We start from the raw sequence: 22,003 nt of genomic DNA on the forward strand, positions 1-22,003 counted from the left end.
AGAAGCAGACTCCCCCTGAGCAGGGTGCCCAGCGTGGGGCTGGATCCCAGAACCCTGCGGTCATGACGGAAGCCAAAGGCAACTGCTTAACCGTCTGAGCCACCCGGGTGCCCCGACATGTTTGGTATCTTCACCTGTCATTTGTAATTTGGCGTGATTTGGGTGAAGCTTTACTTTTTTGAGACGCATACATTCTTAGAGTAGTGACTCTACACAAGGCCAAGACTTCGTGGGGCGACAGGTTTAGAATTAGCCCATTTGACACAAGGACCTAAGAGGATGAGTTGAGAAACTTTCGGGACCTGGAAGCAGGTGGTGGCGGGGCAGGGACCCGGCGGGCCGCACAGCAGGGTCCCGTGGCCGGCAGGCGGCGCTATCGCCGCCCTGCCACCCTTCAGGGCGCTAGAGAGCCCCGGCCCAGCAAATGTCCCTTCCTGCCCTTCTGTCCCGGGCCGGGGGTCCGCGTCACACCGAGCGGGAACCGCGGCCTCAGGAAAGGGACACTGGGCCCCAAAGTCCGCGGGCCGTGGGAGCCGGGGAGGCGCGGGGGCCCCGGGTTGGGGAGTAGGGTCCCGGGCGCTGACCTCTGGCGCCGAGAGGCGGCGCTGATCCCAGGTCCCGCGAGGGCCAGCGGGCTTCGGGAGGGGGCGCCCGATCCCGCCGCTCCGGCTGCGCTTCCCGGGAAGTTTCAAGTTTGAAAGTCCTGGCGGAGGGGCCGGGGCTTCCGGAACGGCAGTGGTCGAGAGGAGGGGCGGTGCGGCCGGAGCGGCGCCATGGAGGAGGGGGCGCCGCGGCAGGTGAACTGCGCCGGGAGAGGCCGGGCTGCGGGCGCGGGCCGAGGGGCTCGGGAAGTCTCATGCACGCCGCGGGCGCCCCGAGCTCCGGCCGCGGCCCCGAGACCCGACCCCCAGCCCCTGTCCGGTCCATTCTCAGCCCCGGCCCCGGGCTTCGCTACACCTCGCAGGGCAGAGCTGAGCATGGGGGTGAGTCGTTCAGGTCCCCTGAGAACGTCCCTAAATCACCCCCAAGTGACTCAGAGCCTCCAGTCAGGCCAGCGCATGAGCACGTCCGAATCCGCAGTCAGGGCCACCGGGATGGGCCCCAAAGTTTCCTAAAATCGGTTCTTCCCCGTGGGACCGTAAGACCATGGGAATCTGTCTGAAACGCAGAGGGGGGCGGTGAGGGCACACTGGGTCCAGTCCCGGGGGGAGAGGAATGTATGTGCGCCCAGGCAGAAGAGGCCCCGGGGAGGGGACCAGTGTCTGCGCACTTGTGGGGGTCCTCCCCAGATCACAAAGGCATGTGGGGATTGGACACGAGAATGGGGGGTTCTGGCCCAACACCTGGGAGGGAACCTTGGGTCCACAGAGGATTCTAGTCCAAATGGCGAGGGGGGAGCCCAGGGTGGGGGGGCGCCGGCAGCAGCCAAAGCTGTGTGTTTGTCTGTCAGTGGGGGGGAGGGGGGAGGTCCACCCAGAGCAAATGGGGTGGGGTCCCGGCTGTAGAGCTGAGAGGTGGCCTGTGTCCTTGGTAGGATGCCAGAGCAGTTAGGCCCATGGGGAATGCCAAAGGTAAAGTGTCCCCCACAAGACTCCTTGAGAACCCCCACCCAGTGTGGTGGGCAGCCTTCAGCACTCCCTCCGCCCCCTCCCACCCCCTTCCTCCGGAGGTCCCGCAGCCTGTTTCAGCCGCGGCTTGTACACATTTTCCTATTTCCTGTGAACCTCCGCCCAACAGCGGCAGCTGGGTGACTCAGGACCCCGGTGGCCGGGCCCCCCGCTCCATGGGATCTTTGTTTGCTCAGGCCTTTGGCTCTGGCCCTCTGGCCTAGGGCCCTCAAAGGATTTCCTGAGTCCCGCCCCTGCCCTCTGACAGCCAGGCCAGCAGGCCGGCGGAGGCCGGGGTCCTGTGGGGGGTGTCCCTGAGGCTGGGTGGCACCCCTAGCTCTGGGCGCACGAGATGGAGACCCAAGAGGTAAGGTGGAGGCCCCAAAGGAGTCCATGGGGAGTGGGGGGCATCGTGGGTCACCCTGGGCTGAGGTCAGCTTTGGCACTGGTTGGTTCAAAATGTTGGCTTCTGAGAAGGAGCCTTTCCTCTTCCTTGCTTCCACCTGGGGTGAAGTGTGAAAAGGCTTCTGATTCCTCCTAGTAGCTGAGCTGGGAATGGCCTCCAGAGCCCTCCTCTGCCCCTCTCTGTGCCTCTGCTTTGCTACCTGCCGGAACATTCCTGGCTCCTACTCAGGCCTCTGACTGCCCTTTCTGTGTGACCTTGGGTGGTTCCCGAGCCTCCTTTCTGGCCCCAGATCTCAGCTGGAATTGCAGCCTTAGAGAGGGCACCCCGAAGGGTTGGTGGGCAGAGGGTGGCCTCCCCTTCTTGGTGCTGTGACCTCGGGCAAGTTACCAGCCCTTCTGTGTCTCAGCTTCCCCGTCTGTAAAATGGGGATAGCAACTATACCTACCTCGTGGGGTTGTTGTGAGGATTCGCAAATTCATGTCTGCAAAGCTCGAAACAGATCCCGGCACCATGTACTGTTGTCCCTTGAACAACCCAGGGGTCCGGGGCACTGACCGACCCCCCCGCTCCCCGGGGAAGTTGAAAATGCATGTATAACTTTTGACTCCCCCAGAACTTAACTCCTAACAGCCTACTGGTGACCGGAAGCCTTCCCAATAACATCAACAGTTGACTAACACCTATAACGTGCATCACGTGTACCCTGCACTGTATTCTTACAATAAAGGAAGCTAGAAAAAGAGGAAATGTTATTAAGAAAATCGTTAGGAAGAGAAAATACATTTACAGCTCTGGGCTGTATGTATCGAAAACAATTTGCTTGTAAGTGGACCCATGCGGTTCCAACCCGTGTCGTTCAAGTTGGCTGTAGGCAGGACGAATTTTTTCCCTTTCCCTCCTCTCGGAGCAGAGGGCGGGGAGCACAGGTAGGGGATACAGCTTCGGGGTTCGCATCTGGCCCGGGGACACTATCTGGAAGGTCGGAGATGCCGCCCGAGATCGGGGGTGTGGGGGGCTCCATCTTGGCTGCCGGATGGCACCAGGCACACCTCTCTTTGGGGGGCCCCGCGTGGCCACTGGTGGCTGGGATGGGAGGGGGCGTTACTGCTCTGCCATTCCACAGCCTGGAGCCGACCGGCGACCCCCTGAGGATGAGAAAGAGGTGATCCGCCGGGCCATCCAGAAGGAGCTGAAGATCAAGGAGGGTGTAGAGAACCTGCGGAGGGTAGCCACGGACCGCCGCCACCTGGGCCACGTGCAGCAGCTCCTGCGTTCCTCCAACCGCCGCCTGGAGCAGCTGCACGGAGAGCTGAGGGCGCTGCACGCGCGCATCGTGCTGCCGGACGCCGGGCCGGGCCTGGCCGGTGAGTGGGAAGTCGGCCCCTCGGGGGCGGGAGGTGCTGCGCCCACCCAGCTCCTTGACCTCGGCCTTGACCCCTCTCAGAGCCTCCTCAGGTGTCGCTCTGGCCAGGAAGGGTGGGGAGGGGTGGAGAGAGTGAGGCCCCAGGGCAGGGGCTCTGGGTCTGGGTCAGGGCCTGGGTCAGGGCTTAACGGCCCTGCGCCTGTGCACAGAGCCTGTGGCCCCGGGCCCGCCGCCCCCCGTGGAGCAGCCCAGGGCTCGGCACCTAGAGGCTCTCCAGAGGCAGCTGCAGGTGGAGCTGAAGGTGAAGCAGGGGGCGGAGAACATGACCCGCACGTGTGCCACCGGCACACCCAAGGTAAGGCTCCTGGGGTCTGGGGGAAGAGGTGTGGCTCTCAGATTGTTCGGGGAGGGGCTGCCCCAGCCCCTGTTCTGAGAGGGAATGGAGCTGGGCCGGTGACCCTCTAAGGGAGACACAGTCTTAGCCATTCGTCTGATGGGGGAGGCATAGCCGTTAAATCTCAGCTCGGTGGGGCAGGCACAGCTTGACATTCTAATCTAACAGAGAGGGCCCAACTCGGTCTAATGGGGAAACCCCAGGCCATGTTCCCGGCGTAGGAGGGAAGGCACAGTCCTGGTCCCGACTCCTAGTGGGGAGCCCGGTCCTGATGTGATGGGGGAAGCTTGACCCCAGCTCTGGTCTGATGGAGGAGGCCTCCATCTGCTGGAAGAGGCTCTGCCCCAGACCGAGGCTAACAAGGGAGGCTTGGCTTCAGCTTTGGTCCGACAGGGGAGGCCCCGGGCTGGCCCTGGATCAGTGGGGGCATATGTCATGACCCTACAGGAGAGGAAGCTGCTGGCAGCGGCCCAGCAGATGCTGCGGGACAGCCAGCTGAAGGTGGCCCTGCTAAGGATGAAGATCAGCAGCCTGGAGGCCAGTGGGGCCCGGGAACCAGGTGAGGCTTGGAAAGGCGGGGCTGGGCAGGGCTGAGCGGGGCGTGGGCCTGAGGGCTGACCCCCTCCTCCCAGGTCCCGAGCTGCTGGCGGAGGAGCTACGACACCGGCTACGCATTGAGGCCGCTGTGGCTGAGGGTGCCAAGAATGTGGTGAAGCTGCTGGGTGGCCGGCGAACGCACGACCGGAAGGCGCTGGCCGAGGTCAGACCGGGGTGCCCCCACTTCGTGACCGCTCCTCTCTGTGGGTCTGCTTGTCCCCACGCCACCCTCTGTACCGTGGTCGGGCTGAGCGGGGCAGCAGGGAGGAAACCGGACACACGTTCTCTCTGGCCTTCGTTGTGGGCAGGTGGCCTGAGCCCCTGGGCCTGGCCGCCGCGTTCATGGGCCTGTCCGCCCTGCTTGTTTCTGCTCCGCAGGCTCAGGCCCAGCTCCAGGAGTCCTCCCAGAAGCTGGACCTCCTGCGGCTGGCCTTGGAACAGCTGCTCGAGGGACTTCCTCCCGCTCATCCTCTGCGTGGCCGAGTGGCGCGGGAGCTACGGACCGCTGTGTCTGGGAAGCCCCAGCCCTCGGGGGTGCTTGTGAAGCCCACCGCTGTGACAGGTAGCCGGGAGCCCCTCCCACATCAGGGCTCCCCTTTTCTTCCAGCGAGGGCCCTGAAGCAGAAGGGATCGAACTCTGGAGAAAGAGTTTCAATCCGGGTCCTACCACCCCCTAGCTGCGTGAGCTTGGGCAATGGACTTCTGCTCTCTGGACCCTCAGGTTTTGTTTTTGTTTTTGTTTTTTTTAAGATTATATTTATTTATTTATTTGACACAGAGAGAGATCACAAGTAGGCAGAGAGGCAGGCAGAGAGAGAGAGAAACAGGCTCCCCACTCAGCAGAGAGCCTGATGCGGGGCTCGATCCCAAGACCCTGAGACCGTGGCCTGAGCCGAAGGCAGAGGCTTTAATCCACTGAGCCACCCAGGTGTCCCTGGACCCTTAATTTATTCTTCCCTGTCAAAGGGGGATGACAGCTCCTACTTCATGGGGTTACTGTGAAAGTCAGCGAGTTGTGGCATGGGAAGTGCTAGGCACACTGTTGGCATTGTCCACACACGATTGGCGAAGCCATGGTGTGGTTACATGAGTAACCATGACAGTGGTTAAAGCACCCATGTTCGGGGAGCTCACAGCCCTGGCAGCAGTGGTACCCAATCCTGGGCAGTTTGGACTACTAGAAAGTTGTTTTTTTATCCCTGAGCTGGATTTGTCTGAATTGTAGCTGAATTCTAATCAACAAATAATCTAAGCATGCTGACTTTGGAAACCCTGGACTTCCTACCCAGGACATAGGGCCAGCCAGAGAGCCCAGTACCTTCCCTACTCAGAGCTGGTTCAGGGTTATATAGGTCACATCCCATTGTAAACAGAGCTGAGAAGGGGAAGTACAGGGGCTGCATAGGCTCTCTCATCTGGCTTTGGGAATTCAAGGAATGCTTCCTGGAGGAGGTGGTATCTACACTTAGCCTTGAAGGACTTCTGGGAATTGGCCAAGTAGACGAGATGGGCAAGTCAGGGCAGGGCATGGCTTGTTAAAAGGCCTAGAATTCATCTGGGAGCTTGGGGCCACCTTATATACTGTCTCCTGGCTAGCTCCCCTTCACCCCCCGCTTAAGGTGGGCAAGATCTGGGTTCAGCCATCTTGGGGAGACCTGGGTGTGGCAGAGGGAGAATGACACTTCACGGTGTTCCCCGCACTCTCCCCACAGGGACGCTGGAGGTCCGCCTCCTGGGCTGTGAGCAGCTGCTGACAGCTGTCCCTGGACGGTCCCCAGCTGCTGCGCTGGCCGGGAGCCCCTCCCAGGGCTGGCTCCGGGGCAGGGCCAAGCCGCAGCGTGGTGGAGGAGACCTGGCCAGTGAGTAGGGGGCCACAGGGAGTGGGGACAGCAGACAACCTCCACTCCTTGCGTGCCCTGAGCTCCCTGTCCGGCCCTGCAGGTGAGGTGCTGTCCGTGCTGAAGGTGGACAATCGTGTCGTGGGCCAGACTGGCTGGGGGCCGGTGGCCAAGCAGTCCTGGGACCAGACCTTTATTGTCCCCCTGGAGCGGGTGAGCCGTGGGGCAGGCAGGTGTGACCTCAAGCATGGGGCAGAAGGCCAGCCAAGTAGGGACGCATGCCATGCCCCACTCCTCAACCTGGCCTCCCCAACGTAGGCCCGGGAGCTGGAGATCGGGGTGCGCTGGCGGGACTGGCGGCAGCTGTGTGGCGTGGCCTTCCTGCGGCTGGAGGACTTCCTGGACAATGCCTGTCACGAGCTCTCCCTCAATCTGGTGCCCCAGGGCCTGCTCTTTGCCCAGGTGCCCCCTACCCTGCCCTCCGACCTGACTAGAAGGGCCTTCAAGACTAGGTGACCCATCAGAGTGGAAATTGGGGCCCCGAGGGAGGTGGTCTCTGGGAACTAAGGATTCCCAGCCCCTGTCTGAGGACTGCAGGGGAGTCTAGAGGCCCGCATCTTGGTCCTGACTGCCTAGCCTCACATGCGACCCTGGACAAGTCCCTCTCTTCTCTGGACCTCAGTTTCCCCACTGGTACCAATGCAGACAGTGAATCCCTCTCTCTGGGCCCCTCTGGCTCTGGCATCATTGATATTGGGGGCTCAGCTGGGATCCTAGAGATCAGGGAGGTACCCTGGTGGCAGGTGGGGGAAGACTGATCTCCAGCCCTGCCCTCTGCCCCTGCAGGTGACTTTCTGTGACCCTGTCATTGAGAGGAGGCCCCGGCTGCAGAGGCAGAAACGCATTTTCTCCAAACGCCGAGGTGCGGACAGGGAGAGGGCTGTGCATTTCGGAGTCAGGGCAGGGGCCGTTGGGGTCCCTGGGCTGAGCCCCCCTTTTGTCCCAGGTCAGGACTTCCTGAGGGCTTCGCAGATGAACCTCAGCATGGCCGCCTGGGGACGCTTGGTCATGAGCCTGCTGCCCCCCTGCAGCTCCCCAAGCACGATCAGCCCCCCCAAAGTGTGCCCCGAGACCCCGTCCACACCCGGGGCTGACCCTGCCTCGCCCAGGTGAGGAGCCGCCCCAGTCTGCCGCATCCATCTCTCTCCAGGTGCAACTGCTGTCTTTCTGTTCTCGTCACTCCCCATCCGACCCTCCGTCTGTCTGTCTGTCTCTGGCATGGCCGTGCGTCTGTCCCCACGGCTCTTCCATCGGCCTGTGCCCTGCCATTGTCTGCTCTCTCCATATAGTCATTTCCCACCCAAGAAGAGCCCCTTGGGAGAAGAGACAAGGCCCCCGCCCAAGCCCCCACGCCTCTACCTGCCCCGGGAGCCGACCCCCGAGGAGATCCCGGTGAGAGGGTGCTGATGGCCCCAGGGGGCTGCTGGGTTAGGGGTGGCGGGGCTGGAGGGAAAGAGGGTGGAAAGCCCGGCTCTGTGTGAGCCCCTCTGCCCTCACAGCGCACCAAACGTCCCCACATGGAGCCTAGGACACGTCTCGGGCCGCCTCCTCCTGCCTCAGCCACCAGGTACCCCCATCGGGCTCACTTTTATGCTTAAGACATTTACCTACTCACTTGGGGGGTCCATTCAGACACCATCTGATGCTCCTTGCTGTCCGGTTCTTACTCACTAAAGCCATATTATTGAGTTCCAGCTGCATTCCAGACTCTAGGAAACCACTGTGCCTGGAACCCCGTACCCCCACCCCCAGCTGTCCGGCATCATTGGTGGGGACAACCCAGGACTGGACATGGAGGGTTTGGAGCAGCTCTTCTCGGAGGCCCAGCTCTCGTCCTGTGCCCTCTGTCTTGCAGGAGAGCCCCCCGGCTTCAGGACTTCCGCTGCTTGGCCGTGCTGGGCCGGGGACACTTTGGGAAGGTAGTGGGCCGAGGAGGGGACCATGGGAGGAGGTGAGCAGGCCCCAGCACCTGAGCTGAGAGGACGCTGTGATCCGTGGGGCCGTGGGTGGGGGAAGCAAAGGCTGCCCTGTGCTGTCCACCTGGAGTCTGAGCGCTCTCTGGTCCCCAGGTCCTCCTGGTCCAGTTCAAGGGCACGGGGAAATATTACGCCATCAAAGCGCTCAAGAAGCAGGAGGTGCTGAGCCGGGATGAGACGGAGAGGTGTGTAGTCAGGCCTGTGGGCGTCTGGCCCTGGAGGGGCTCCTGGATGGCTGGCCTGGGCCAAGGGCACCAGAAGGCGCTGAGCCAGTCCTGGCTTCTCTTTCTAGCACCCACAGCAGTTAACTGGGTGCCCTTGGCAGGTCCTGCCTTCTCTTGGCCTGATATGTAGAAACCATCATTCTATCACCTGACACTTGGAAGCGCCAGAGGGCCAGGGCTCAGTCAGCAGGGGTCTTCCTTCCCTCCAAACACCCCCTCCCCCCATCACAGCCTGTATTGCGAGAAACGCATCCTGGAGGCCGTGGGCCGCACGGGGCACCCCTTCCTGCTCTCCCTCCTTGCCTGCTTCCAGACCTCCAGCCATGCCTGCTTCGTGACCGAGTTTGCAGCTGGTGGCGACCTCATGATGCAGATCCACGAGGATGTTTTCCCTGAGCCCCAGGCCCGGTGGGTGCCCACCCCTCTTGTCTGCCTCTCCCAGCAAGCCTTTCCTGGTCTCCTCTGCCCCACTCCCTTCCCCCTGATTCCCCCAGGGTGCCCAGCAGCAGAACAGTGTGGAGTCAGGGAAGCCTTGGTTCAAACCCTGGTTGTCGCTCTCGTCAGCTCTCACAGCACCTCTGACCTTGGGCCTCAAGTTTCTGGAGCTGTGAACGGGGCGCATGAGAACTAGGTCATAGGCTTGTTGTTGTGTGTTTATAAAGTGTAGAGCACCGGAACCTGTGACTAGTAAGGGAATGGCAACTGGAGTTATTTCTGTTTTCTTTTTTTCTTAAGGATTTTATTTATTTGTCAGAGTGAGAGAGAGAGCGCACAAGTAGGGGAAGCAGCAGGCAGAGGGAGAGGCAGGCTCCCCGCTGAGCAGGGAACCTGATGCGGGGCTCGATCCCAGGACCCCGAGATCATGACCTGAGCTGAACAGGGCAGACGCTTAACTGACTGAGCCACCCAGGTGCCCCTGGAGTTATTTCTTGAGTAGCAGAGTTTGGGTCTGCCACTAGCTGTGTGATCCCAGGGGCATCCCTGATCTGAGTCTCAGATCCTCCTTTGAAAAACAGATGCGATGAGTATCAGCGGTGCATGGCTAGGAGGATGTGGGAGAGTAAGGCGTGAGGACACGTGGCATCATTCCTGGCACAATCTCAGAGCCCAGGAAGGGTAGGCTGTCAGCGGGCAGCAACCTTGGGGCCACGGTCTGGAGAAACACCCACTCTCCCCGCCCCCTCCCCCTGGCATCGGACTCTGGCTGGGACATTCAGGGCTGCCCGGGTTGGGGCCATCCTGGTGTCTCCCCGCCCTGGCCACCACAGTTCTGGGCCTGAACTCCCTCTGCCACCCCCCCCCCCCATGCCACTCACAGGTTCTACCTGGCCTGTGTGGTCCTCGGGCTGCAGTTCTTACATGAGAAGAAGATCATTTACAGGTAACTTGCTGCAGAGGTGCTGGGGGCGGGGGTGGAGGAGCAGCCACTGCCCTCCTCCTGTGATGCTCCAGGGCCCCTCTGATCTGCCCCCCCTTACCCTCAGGGACCTGAAGCTGGATAACCTTCTGCTGGATGCCCAGGGTTTCCTGAAGATCGCAGACTTTGGGCTGTGTAAGGAAGGTGGGTCCCTGCTGCCCAGGATTCCCTGTCCTCCAGCGCTGCTCACCCAGCCCAGGCCAGCAGGGTTGTGGCCCCCCATCCCCACCCTGGCCCTCCTTCCAGGGACCAGCTGGACACATCGGTATTTCCTTCCCAGCCTGAGAGGCTCTTGAAGAGCCGCAGCCTGCCCTCAGCCAGAGGGAGAGGGCACCAGGTTCTCCTTTTCCTTCGTGACCTTGGCATATGAACTTGACTGAGGCTCTGCTTTCTCCTGTCAGATGGCGTAAAACTGCTCCCCCTCCTAGGGTATGGGGCAGGGCTTGGCATGGGGCTCGGTACCTGGGGTCATGAGGGTTGGCTGTTGATTCTCGCGCCCACTGAGGCTGTGTGGATGAGACATGTTGGATGCTGGTTTGCAGGGATCGGCTTTGGGGACCGGACAAGCACGTTCTGTGGCACCCCAGAGTTCCTGGCCCCGGAGGTGCTGACCCAGGAGGCCTACACACGGGCCGTGGACTGGTGGGGGTTGGGTGTGCTGCTCTATGAGATGCTGGTGGGTGAGGTGAGCATTGGACCTGGGCTGCTGGTGCTGCTAAGTGGGGGCGGAGGGGTGTGCTTAGGCACCCTGGTGAGCCCCCTTTCCCCCTAGTGCCCATTCCCCGGAGACACGGAAGAGGAGGTGTTTGACTGCATCGTCAACGCGGATGCCCCATATCCCCGCTTTCTGTCGGTGCAAGGTCTCGAGCTCATTCAGAAGGTGATCACCGCGGGGGACTGGGCAGGGCTGGGCTGGACAGCGGCCATGGCTCATGGCTGTCCCGTCACCACCCGTTCTTTTGGGGGCCCCGCGGCCCAGCTCACTTGGGGAACGTAGGCAGGCGGGCAGTACCTGTGGCCAAGTGCCCTCCGTGAGCCCCCGTCTCCTGGCCCAGCTCCTGCAGAAGTGCCCAGAGCAGCGCCTGGGGGCAGGTGAGCAGGACGCGGAGGAGATCAAAACCCAGCCTTTCTTCAGCGTGAGTGATGCCGGGTGCCGGGCGCCGGGCACGGGGGGAGGCCTGGCGTGGCCGCGTGGGCCTCTGTTCGTTGTCTTAGGCAGCTCTCCCCTTGCCCCCCCAGACCACTGACTGGCAGGCCCTGCTCGCCCGCACCGTCCAGCCCCCGTTCCTGCCCACACTCTGTGGCCCTACAGACCTGCGCTACTTCGAGGGCGAGTTCACGGGGCTGCCGCCAGCCCTGACCCCACCTGACCCCCGCTGTCCCCTGACCGCCCGCCAGCAGGCCGCCTTCCGAGACTTCGACTTTGTGTCCGAGAGATTCCTGGGGCCCTGAGGGCCTCTCGGGTGTGTCCGCCCTGTCTCCCCAGCTGCGTGCCCTGCCCTGGAGGCCTGGGCCTCCCTGGGTTATTTGTGGGTCTTGGGCCTTGAAGTGGCAGTTGTGGGGGGCTCTCCACTCCCTGCCACCACCACCCCTACCCCGCCCAGGAGACCTGGACCAGAAAGGGCAGCACAGCAAAGAGCAGTTGTTTTTTTTAATACTTGACTTGCTTTATAGATTATTAAACTTATAAAACTGTGCACTGGAAGCATCCTGGCGTGGGGAGCAGGGTGGAGGTCTCTGAAGCCCAGGTCTCTGGTGCCTGAGCGCCCCCACACGCCCTCTGCCTCCCATTCTTCCTTTACAGGGCAGAGCTGCCCACTGACACAGGGTTCTGTTGCTCAGCTCTGCTCTGAGGCCTCGGAGGAGCGGGCAGGAGCAAAGGACCTCAGGGCCCTCTGAGGGCCGACCCCAGCGGGCTGCATCCCCTCTGGTTTTCAGGCACAAGATGGTGGCCTTGCCTCCAGTGACCCTACACAGCCTGGCTTCTGCCTTCCTCCTCCTCCTCCTCTCCCTCGGCCCAGAGGGTCTCCCAGGACCCTGAGGGCCATCCGCAGAAGAAGTGGGCCAGGTTGCGGGTCAGGCCGCGGTCAAAGGGGTTGCCGGGGCGCTGGCGGAGATAGGCAATGCGGTGCGAGGAAATGAACTCCCAGGTGGTGGTGTTGCTGGCCACCAGATAGAGGTGCGAGGCGAGGAGCAGGCTGGCCACCAAGGAGAAGAGGGAGAGCAGCAGGAAGGTGGCAAACAGCAGCCCGCTGGAGCGCAGCCACAGCCCCCAAGGCTGGAAGAAATGGAGGCCAGACCTGCGCGGCAGGAGACAGATGGGGAGTTACTGCTGGGGGAGGGCAGGGGTACCCCCGGGAGCCCCGGTGGGCAGGCTGCTTGGGAGGAGGTCCGAGGGCACGGAGCGGGAGTCCCAGCTCTCCCCCGACCTTGCGGACGGATGCTGCGGCCCTCCCCCCGTAGCCAGGGCAGTAGTGGAACCCACCAGGCCAGGTAGAGGCTCCACAGAAGCACCACCAGCTGCAGTGCCAAGTAGGCCACGAAGAGCGGGTGGTTGCGCTCCCCCACGCAGTTCTCCATCCAGGGGCAGTGGTGGTCATAGCGGCGCACACAGCGCCGGCACTCGCGGCAGTGGCGGGCCCGCAGGGGCTGCTGTGGGCAGGGAGGGAGGCAGGCTCAAGGCCAGCTCCCCTCTGGGCCCAAGATGGAGGGGAGTGATGAGGTCAGGAGGCTGGGGCCTCCATCAGGGAGGCCTTCCTGGAGGGGGGAGGCCAAGGCACAGGGGGCAGGAGGTCAGGGAGTCTCCACCTTGCCCCCACGCCCTCCCGTGGAGTTCCCTGGTCACCCACCAGCACCAGGCAGTATCTGCAGCGCCGAAGGGGGATGGCTTGAGGAACCATGGCCGTCTGCTCCTCCTTCACCTCCTCCTGAAAGTGGGAGAGGGTGTAAGATCGGGTCCCCTTGGGAGGCAGATGGTACCGGGGGACATTTCCCTTGGGGACTAGCTTAGCTCCGGGTCTGCGCAGTTGGGGGCCCATCCCCTGTGTCTTGGAGGGGGTCTGGAGGGGCAGAATGCTCTGGTCTGAGTGAAGCGAAGCTGTGTGACCTCTACCAGTTGTTTTCCCTCGCTGGGCCTTGGCGATTTCCTCTTTGTAGGATGGGGTTCTAGGGCTAAGAGGATTCACTGAGGCACCCCCAGCAGAGCGCTCTGCACGGATCCTGGCATGAGACTGTTATGGAGGCCTCGTGTGTCCTGTTGGGGGGAGAGAGGGTTTAGGCCCCCAGGGGCCCCCGGGGTTACCTGGGGCTGGGGCTGGACATTCACATATCCCGGGTCCATGAGCGACACAGCCAGGTAGAGCAGCAGGGAACCCAGCACGAGGAGCAGGAAGGTAAGGGGCAGGAGCAGCTCCCCCTGCTCTTCCCACTGCCGCAGAGCTGGAGAGGCCAGAGGAGGAGAGTGAGCCTGAGGCCCGAGCTGAACAGGAGAAGGCTGTGTGTTGGGGGGTGTAGTTGAAGGTGGGGAGTCTGTCCCTGGCTGAACAAAAGCCTGGAGATGGGGTTTAATGAGCGGTCAAATCTGCAAGTGTTGCCACTGCATAGGGTACAGGAGGGAGAGGTTTGGGCCCCGGGTAGGGCGGCAGTTCATCTGCCTTTTATCTGGAAGGTGAAGGGCAGTAGGGAGCCATGGAAGCTTTATAGGGTCAGAACTGTTTCTGAAAACCCTCCTGCTGGAGAAAAGATGGACAGGGGAGCAGGAGGAAGCCTGGAGACAGCTTATCCAGGAGGGCGAGGAGGGTAGCCAGACAAGGGCACTGGCAGGAAGAGTGCAGACGGGGATGGGCAGATAAGGGGGAAGGGGTGAAGGGGCCAGACTTGACTAGCTGTGTGGGAGAGGGGGGAGGGGTCCCTCCCTTTGGCTCTATGATGGGAGACCAGCCAGGTCTGATATGCCCACGAGATAGGGACAGAGGAGGGGCTGGCCAGGGACAGTCCAACTCATGGGGGTTGGGATTTTGGGGGGAGCAGGGGTAAGGAGTGAGGTGCATGGGACAGTAGGTGACCGTGTATGGACAGCTCAGGGATCCCTTGGTTGTGAAAAGGAGCAGAGAAGGAAAGGTGGGGAGACTGAGCACGTTTTTAGGCTTAAGGGTGAGGACCGTGGAGGAGGCTTGAGAAGGTCTTGGGAGGAAAGTGAAAACAGGCCCAGTCCAGGGGCTGAGGCTGGAGCAAGGAAGGGGGAATGGGGCTACCCTAGCTGGCAGGGAGGGAGGGTGAGAACTTGGGTTGGAAGCAGCCTGGCAGGTAAAGAGGGGAAGGATGTTAGCAGGGTTAGGGACCACAGGGCAAGAAGTGAGGGCGGCGAAGTGAGGGGTGGGCCACTCCCCTCGGTGTCTTCTTGCCCCAGAGCGTGGGGAGCCTGGACGCGGGCAGCTAGTGGCCACGGAAATGGGTGGGGTGCCAGTCCTTGATCTACTTGATCCTCGGAATCTTACGGAGGGACGGTTGGGAGTCCGTTCCTGGGAAGGAGCGGGTGGGTCCCGGGATCAGGGGAGATGGGGGCTCAGGTCGGACGTCAGATCTGGAGGGGGGCGGATGGGTCCTGGGATGCACAGGGCATCTGGCAGGGATCAGGAAGATGCTGGGATTAATTAGAGATCAACTGGGTATTAGGCAGAAGGCTGGTGGCTCTTGGAATGATAGATGGGGAAGAGGCTCAGGAGCTAGCGGAAATGGGGTGAATCCCAGGATTTCTGGGGCTTCAGCAGGAGACCCAGTGAGACCCAAACGTCTGGGGAACCACGCGGGATTGGGTGGGTCCGGGGTCGCGCGGGGTCCGGCTCACCGGTATCGTGCAAGAAGAGCACCAGCGTGATCCCCCAGGTCAGCACAGTGTGCCCGGTCCGCACCAGGACCCCTGGGCTGAGGAGCGCCCACGGCGCCATCTCCTCTGCCCGGGGCCCCACCCGGAAGAAGCGCCCGGAGGGGCGGGCCCTTCGAGAGAGAGGGGCCGCGGCCACCCGGGGATTGGTGGATCTTGGAGATAGGCGGGGCCTCATTGGGCCGGGGAGGCTGTCTATTGGATAGCAGCTGCGGCCGCGTAGGCCCTCGAGCCAACAGGTGCCTGAAGAGGCTGAGGGCGGGGCCGGCGCGCGCGCAGCTGGTAACTCCCCCAGCCCCAGCCCCCACCAGCCAGGTAACTTTCGAAAGCCGAGGAGCAGGCGCGAGTCTCGACCCCGCCCCCTTGGGCTCCCACCCAGCCCTCCCCAACCCCACGGCCTCGCGCATGCGTACAGTTCTCCGGGCGCTTCCATGTTCAAGGTGTTTGGTGTGACTCCAGGTTGTGGACATGTGCGGGTTTCTAGGGTGTGATGCCTGAGGTCTCTAGGGGGGCAGGACTCGCCCTCGGATGCTCCGTGGTGACACCCTTCCCTCCTCGCTATTCATTTTTAGATACTGCGAACAGGATGAGAGCAAAGTGGTCGTCCCGGGTGCAGATCCTGGGTACGAGGGGCTCAAGTGGAGTCAGAGTGGGAAATACCAGCACTACCCCTTCCTATCTGTGTGAGCTCGGGCAAGTTACTGACCCACTCTGAGCTCTGTTTTGTGTCTATATAGTGAAGACCGATGATACCATCCTCCTGACAGGGTGGTTGGGAGGATTAAATAATGCAAGGACAGTGTCTAGTACAAGACTGTCATCTCCCCCGCTGTACGCCAAGACCTCACCTTGCCCGAACGACTTGCCCAACCCGAGGCTTCGGGATATTCTGAAATGAAACCTCATCATCATTCACTGTTCACACTCCTTTAACTGTGTCCCCAAGGCACTCCCCATTCAGCTCTGCCTTTCCACCCACACTTCCCACTCATACCAACATCCACCTTCTTTCTCCAACAGATTGGCCCTATAGGCTCTTCCAGGACACTCTTCTGGCATCTGTTGTTTTGTCAGCTCAGCATCCCCTTTTCTGTTGGGGAGCTGACTCTTCCCCATCCCATGTGGCTCTGGAGGAACTCTGTCCCTCACTCTATCTGGTGGCAGGAGACAAGATATGGTCATGTGACTCTACAGGGCCAAACCTGGGTCCCTATATCAATGTCTCCCGTGATTGGTCCTAGGTGCTGGACATGTGACTCAGCAGAGCCAATCAACAGTCTATAAGAGTACCATATAAATGCTGAGAGAGAAAGGGGCGTTTCCTCGGATCTCCAGCATAAGGAACAGGATGTAGGAGCAACTGGCAACTGTCTTTACACTACAAGGAGGGAGACTGTGCCAGGAGAGAATGAAGCCAACTTATAGAGTCACAGAGATAAGCAACACTGAAAGAGGGAGTGAGAGAGTCTTAGCAATGTTGTCTCGGCCCCTAGGTCCAGCTATTCCTGAAGCTGATATTAATCTCTAGGTTCCCTTAATGAATTTCCTCCCACCTTTGACCAGCCTGGGTGGGTATTTGAGTTGAGTGACTGTCACTTGCAACTCAATCTTGGTTACTGCAATGGGTGGCTTAGTGTGCTGAATGGAAACACTTAAATCATGCCAAAGCTTCCATGAGTCATGCCCTTTGCTGATGTGAAAGATAGACAAAGTCAAACACTAGTTAGAGTGGTAAGGACAGATTTTCAACAGTAACATGCTACTGCAGTGTAAATTGAATGCAACTCTCATTTGTATAGAGGTGACTGGGTGTTTTAAAGGAACCAGGAGGGAGTGGAAAGAGAACAGCAGTGGCTTTCACAGAAGTGAAAAATTATAATGGGTTGGTCAGTGTAAATGCTGAGGAGGCCAGCTGTGTATGCGAGCTGGCAATAGCTGAATAGCTAGGCGGGGTCGAGACTGGCAATAGCTAGGGACTAGGAAATGGAGGCCTGATCCTCCCTGAGCACTGCTCTTTGAAGAAATGGCTTTCAGGTCTCCTGAGTTGTAGAAGATGCAAATACATTTCAAAGGGACAGAGGAAGGATTCCCAACTGTAAGCCCTTTTTAGCAAATCCTCCACAGGATGGTGTGTGGTGGGGGGGGGGGGCTTGGGTCAGGTGGTGGCTAAAACAAACAGTAAGTTCTTTTGGCAGCTTGGGGGCAGGCTCTTTAAGGGGGTCTGGGTCATTCTAGGGCTGCAACCTTGAGCTGTGAGAAACTACCTTAGTGTTTTAGTGTTTTAAGGTAGGGAGGGAGAAGGACAAAATCACTTGTGGTGAGAGCCCCTAGTAGGGCTCTTAGAGGCCCAGGTTGAGGTGTAGTTGAGAACAGGGCTCAGGGGAGCCTGACTAGAGTTTGGTCAAGGAACGAGTCTTTGTCTCTGGGCACTGGCCACACACGTACCTGGCATGTGGGGGTGGGGGTGGGGGGATGATCCCCTTCAATTGGCCACCAGCATCTAGACTGTTCTTTGGGGAACAGCTCTCCTCAATTGGGTGCAGCCTTACTGGTGCCTCAGGAGCACGGAGGGCACTGTCAGCAGTTCTGCCAGGTCAAAGCCGGATGCCCAGCTGCTTCTCCAGGTCCTTCTGCTCGCGCCCTTGTTCCTTCACTCTGCTGTGGCTTTCAGGGCCGGCTTCGTGGCTCTCCCTGTAAGGCCCCTTTAGCCTGCCCCTCGGTCTGCAGTGCTCTTTCTGTGGCTGTCACAGCCAGGCCAGGCAGGGCCCCCTTCCTTTTTAAAAGATTTATTTATTTATGTTAGGGGGGGGCAGAGGGAGAGTGGGAGAGAGAGAATCCCCATCAAGTGGGGATCCCAACCCAGGGCTCGATCCGACGACTCCTGAGATCATAACCTGAGCTGAAATCAAGCATCGGACTCTTAACTGACTGAGCCCCCCAGGCACCCTGCAGCAGCCTTGTCTTTCGCTGGATTCGGCTCACACGTCTCCTCTTGTGAGAAGCCTCCGTGCCTGCTTGGGGGCACCATATTGTCTCTTACCTCCACGCTGAAGGTGCGCTTTCCCTCGCTGAAGCATGGCTGCCCAGCTAACCCATCTCCCCGGGCCCTCCCTTCTCCTCCTGCCAGCTCACGGGAGGCGCCCTCTCTGTGCTCCCTGCTCGCTGCACACGGGGTCGTAATCTCACACAGAACGTCGTCTCTACCATCAGACTGGACCACCCTGGGCAGAGGGCCTGCTGCCAGCTGCATCCGGTGCCCGGGCATGGGGGTGTGGAGAGAATGCGAGGCGGCACGGACTTCAGGCCAATCCGCCACCTGTGTCCAGGCTGCAGCTCACCGGCCCTCCAGGCTGCGCACACAGATTGGCCCGGGGCACCCTCCCGGCTGCAAGTCCCCTCATTCAAGGCCCAGGGCCCAAACTGCTTCCAGCCCCTCTCCTGACCCCATCCCTTCTGCAAATAAAAGACACCCTGTTCTTTCCACTTTGCACAAAAATGTATTTCTGTGACATCCCAAAGTACAGACATTTACCCAGGCCCCAGGTGGTAAAGCAACGCGATGTGAACTCTGCCCAGGGTCTGGGCAGGGAAGGGAGGGGCAGGTGTGGCCTGTCCGCCATGTTCAGGAAGCGCAGGGCAGCTACCCCCTTCCCGGGGCTGGCAGGGACAGACTGTGGGGGGAGAAGGCCTGGTGCCTCTCCCCTGGGCTGCTCATCCAGCCTGTTCTGCCTCGAGGCAGAAATGCTAGGAGAATCCAAGAACACAGGCCCAGGGAAGGAGGAAGGAAAAAAGGTCATCCCCTGGGGGATGCCTGCAGAGTTGGCCCTGCTCCCCCAGAGCCTTGTTCTGGAAAGGCCGCCTCGCCGCCGCCTGTCTCCAGAGAGCAATGCAGAGTTACATCAAGGGAGGACCACAAGATATTTCAAGATACATTTGCAGCTCACACTTCTCTGAAACACAGCACAGAGGTTCCCAAGGTAAAGCCTGGGGGCAGGGAGGAGGGGCTCAGAAGGGCCACGTGGGGCCACTGCAGGCTGTGCCCAGTGCTGGTCTGGAAGCAGCTACCTGTTGGCTGCGGGTCCGGCTGCAGTGGGGACCTCCTGCCTCACCGAGAGGCATGTGGGGTCCTCCGGGCAGCGGGGCAGGTGTGTGTGTGTGTGTGTGTGTGTGTGTGTGTGTGTGTGTGTGTGGTGGGGGGTAAAAGAGGCCGGCTCAGTTCTGCTGGTGGGGTGCCTGGGCACCATGGGTGCTGTGGGCAGGGGAACGGCTGGGGAGTGAGGAGCAAGCCCCAGGCCCCAGCGGTGCTGGCTCCCAGGGCTGGGGCGGGTGCTGAATATGTTTGGCAGAAGGGGCAGTGGAATCTGCCTGAGTTCTGACCAGCCCTGGGCTGGGGCCTTCAGTAGCCTGGGACCTGGTGGGAGACCAGCAGGCAGCCTCTATAGCAGCGTGGCCTCAGGCAAGTCTGGCCAGAGAACTGGCAGGGGGCCAACGGGAGCCCCACTCCTGAGGGTCCTGGGGGCTGGGGCCGCCTGAGCACTCACTTCCTTACCCCGGATGGCCGACGGCTGGGAGCACCAAGGCATTCGGGAGACCCAGTGGGGCTAGATTTCCTCCCAAACCCTATCAGCCACACCCAGGAGCCCAGATGGTGTTCTCAGGCTTTGGTGGCTGCGTTAGGGTGCGGGAGTGGGCTTTCAGAAGCCTGCTGCCTCTCCTAATGGGAGGCGAGGCCAGGGTCTGAGGTCACTGGGAAAGGACCGGACTCTCACCACGTTTGAGGCATTGAGTCTTGGGGGGGTGGGAGCGAGTGGCAGCAATGAAGGCTTGGAGTTGGGGCTTGAGAGTGGCCGAGGAAGCTGCGGGGACTCAAGGAGTGTTCTTTTGTTTTTGTACAGAAATCATACACACAAAACTTCACACGTCCTAACCAAAAAAAATAATATATATATATATATATATATATATATATATATATCTCACTAATGTTAAGGAAAAGCGTCGGTTGTGCAAAAGTCCCCATGTCCCTTCATCCATCAGGAGGCTACCCGGAGGCGGTCTGCCCGCTGGGCTGCTTGAGAGCTTCCTCCCGGCCTTGTGGTCCAGAGCAGTGGCGGCCGTGGGGGCGGAGGCCTCTATCTGGACGTGTCCATGTTCTCCTCTTTAAAGTTACTGCAGTGCCCAATCACCTTGCTGGAGACCACGGGAGAGAGGATCAGAGGGTGGCCTTGGGTCAGGTAGGGCTGGCTCCTCCCGGCGGGGGAGGCCACTGGATTTGGCAGCCAGTGTCAGCATTGATGCTGATGTGAGCCAGGAGGTGTGCTGGGGGGTGGGGGGCGGGGGGGGGGGTGCTGACACGTGCTGAGTGCCCAGGAAATGGCACCTGCGCACACCAATACTATCAGCCCCCTGGGCCCCCTCCTTCCTCCCTAGGCCCCTCCCCTTCCCTGCCTCTCAGCCCCAGGGCCTCTCTGGTTAGGGGCGCCCCTGAACTGGCTCGCACCTGACCTTCCCAGTCCTCTCTGCTCCTTTCTTGAGCGCCACCTGCCTTCTTCATGTTCTCCCTGCCTACTGGGGCGGCGTACTCGTGGTCCCCAAATTGCCTGCGCGCCAGATTCCCCCAGAGAGCCTGAGCCCGCGGCGGTCCGGGTGGGGCCAGGGCAGCCGAGCCAGTACGAGGGCCCCTGACACCCTCCAGCAGCCAGGCCCAGTGCTGCGGTCTCAGGAGCCACCACTGGTGCTCAGAGTCCCCGTCTCGTGCCCTCCCTGGACTGACCCATGAGAACCGCTGGCACTGCAGTCAGATGTCGCCTGGGACCTCAGACGGCCTTCCTGTCCAACACCACGCCTTTGGGTTGGTGGGGAGCAGGGGGTAGTTCTCACTGCAGCCTCCATGTGCTAAAGAGGAGCCTATGCCTCTTAGGAAATAAGGGGTGCCCAGAGTGGGACAGGAGTGGGATAGGCGGAGTGACTTCTCAGCTCCCTCTTAGTGTCGCTGGCACCTGCTCAGACAGGCTGGCTGGCTCAGATATGCATCTCGGGTCTTACGGAGATGTTCAAAGGGACTGTGGTAGACGTTCAAAGGGACTGGCAGCTCTACCATGTGCATGGCCTTCACACCTTCACTTGTGCAAACCCATTCTCACTCGCCGGCCAGTCTCTCTCGAATATTCTTTACCACGTCGTGTCCTCTCTTGTTGGAAGGTCTTTGGCCAAAAATGATGAATTCTGACCTGACTTGCTAAGGGCCAGGGAGGAGAGGATGGAATTTGCTGGGAGTGAGAGATGAAGCTTACAGAGGGCAGTGAGGCCCTGTGCGGGCTGCACAATCTAGTTTCTGGCCACACTGTGGCCAAAACGACACTCAAGGAGGGCCCTGACACCGTCCCCCTACTCCCCCACACCGAGGCTGCAAGCAGAAACACTGCCCATCTCTTACCGGGCCATTTCCTTTGTCTCCTGCCGGGCGGTGGCCATCTTGATCATGTCCCTCAGCAGGGGCAGCCCTCCTTCTTTGATCAGCAGGGGGCAGTACTTGTCGGCTGCGGGGAGGGGCAGACAAGCAGATCAGCTCAGACTTCCAGCAGCCTGGGGCCCAGAACCCACCCTTGCTGTGAGGGCCACCCTCCCTGAGGGGTTGGGGGAGTAGGGACGCAGGCCTGGGGGCAGGCGCTGCGGCACCCGGGAGCCAGCTGACTCGGGGAGCAAGGGGTGAGTCCTTGGAGAAGGCCACTTTGGGACGCGGCCATGCTTCTTTCCACAGTTTACCCCATGGGAAATAACACCCAAACCAGTGGCTTCTTTTCTCAGAGATTTTATAGAAATAAAGATTCCTAAGCCCAGCCCTTGGGTATTCTGAGTCAACAGACCCAGGAACCTGTATTTATTTGTATTTTTAACAGTAAACTACCAGCTGATGCTGGTGGCCAGCCAGGCTGGAAACAGCATTCCTTCCTATGATTGGGTGGTTCACAGTCCATGGCAATAAAGAATATTCTAATGCTTAGGATCCTAGGGCTTTAGGCTCCATGGAGAACACGGGCACTTGAGTGCAGCCTCCCCACCCCTCCACCCCCGCCCCCTCCACGCAGCTCTGTGTAGTCAGAGTCACTTTTATGCTCTGCATTTTACAGATGAAAGAACCGAGGCTCAGAGGGAGGAAACTGAAGTTTGTCCAAGGGAGTCCCAGCTCAGGGCTCTTGCCTCTGGACTACACTGCCTCTCCAAGGTCAGGGGATACAC

General features: G+C 60.5%; 3 protein-coding genes across 10 annotated transcripts in view; 1 reads left to right on the top strand and 2 right to left on the bottom strand.

Annotated features, from left to right (window-relative positions):
* Positions 1–381: 381 nt before the first annotated feature.
* Positions 382–11,579, top strand: PKN3 (protein kinase N3). Of its 2 annotated transcripts, none has more exons than XM_082694523.1 (22): positions 382–983; positions 3,137–3,377; positions 3,586–3,731; positions 4,218–4,329; positions 4,403–4,530; positions 4,746–4,929; positions 6,080–6,226; positions 6,309–6,418; positions 6,524–6,667; positions 7,052–7,127; positions 7,212–7,374; positions 7,555–7,657; positions 7,765–7,832; positions 8,121–8,184; positions 8,335–8,426; positions 8,697–8,873; positions 9,784–9,846; positions 9,950–10,026; positions 10,425–10,567; positions 10,655–10,762; positions 10,938–11,018; positions 11,122–11,579. In XM_082694523.1, the coding sequence occupies exons 1-22, from the start codon at positions 774–776 to the stop codon at positions 11,332–11,334; spliced, it is 2,850 nt and encodes a 949-aa protein (XP_082550649.1). In that variant the 5' UTR covers positions 382–773; the 3' UTR covers positions 11,335–11,579. The 2 variants fall into 2 exon arrangements, with proteins under 2 accessions (XP_082550649.1, XP_082550650.1); XM_082694524.1 differs by lacking the exon at positions 382–983 and adding an exon at positions 1,682–1,974.
* ZDHHC12 (zDHHC palmitoyltransferase 12) lies at positions 11,520–14,890 on the bottom strand. Of its 2 annotated transcripts, none has more exons than XM_082694525.1 (5): positions 14,729–14,890; positions 13,184–13,320; positions 12,732–12,809; positions 12,368–12,534; positions 11,520–12,182 (listed from the first exon to the last, which is right to left on the bottom strand). In XM_082694525.1, exons 1-5 carry the CDS (start codon positions 14,826–14,828, stop codon positions 11,852–11,854), a joined length of 813 nt encoding a protein of 270 aa, XP_082550651.1. In that variant the 5' UTR covers positions 14,829–14,890; the 3' UTR covers positions 11,520–11,851. The 2 variants fall into 2 exon arrangements, with proteins under 2 accessions (XP_082550651.1, XP_082550652.1); XM_082694526.1 differs by having other exon boundaries at positions 11,520–12,160; positions 14,729–14,887.
* A 4,798-nt stretch (positions 14,891–19,688) lies between these two features.
* The window catches only part of ZER1 (zyg-11 related cell cycle regulator), a 29,464-nt gene continuing 27,149 nt past the window's right edge, over positions 19,689–22,003 (bottom strand). For all 6 annotated transcript variants that reach the window (XM_082695842.1, XM_082695844.1, XM_082695843.1 and 3 more), the window contains exons 15-16: positions 21,201–21,303; positions 19,689–19,954 (exon numbers count right to left, since the gene is read on the bottom strand). In XM_082695842.1, coding sequence (XP_082551968.1) covers positions 19,897–19,954; positions 21,201–21,303 — 161 coding nt within the window. In that variant the 3' untranslated portion in view covers positions 19,689–19,896. The remainder of the gene's footprint in view (positions 19,955–21,200; positions 21,304–22,003) is intronic.

This window comes from Mustela nivalis, assembly GCF_964662115.1.
Source record: "Mustela nivalis genome assembly, chromosome: 13".
Lineage (NCBI taxonomy): Eukaryota > Metazoa > Chordata > Mammalia > Carnivora > Mustelidae > Mustela > Mustela nivalis.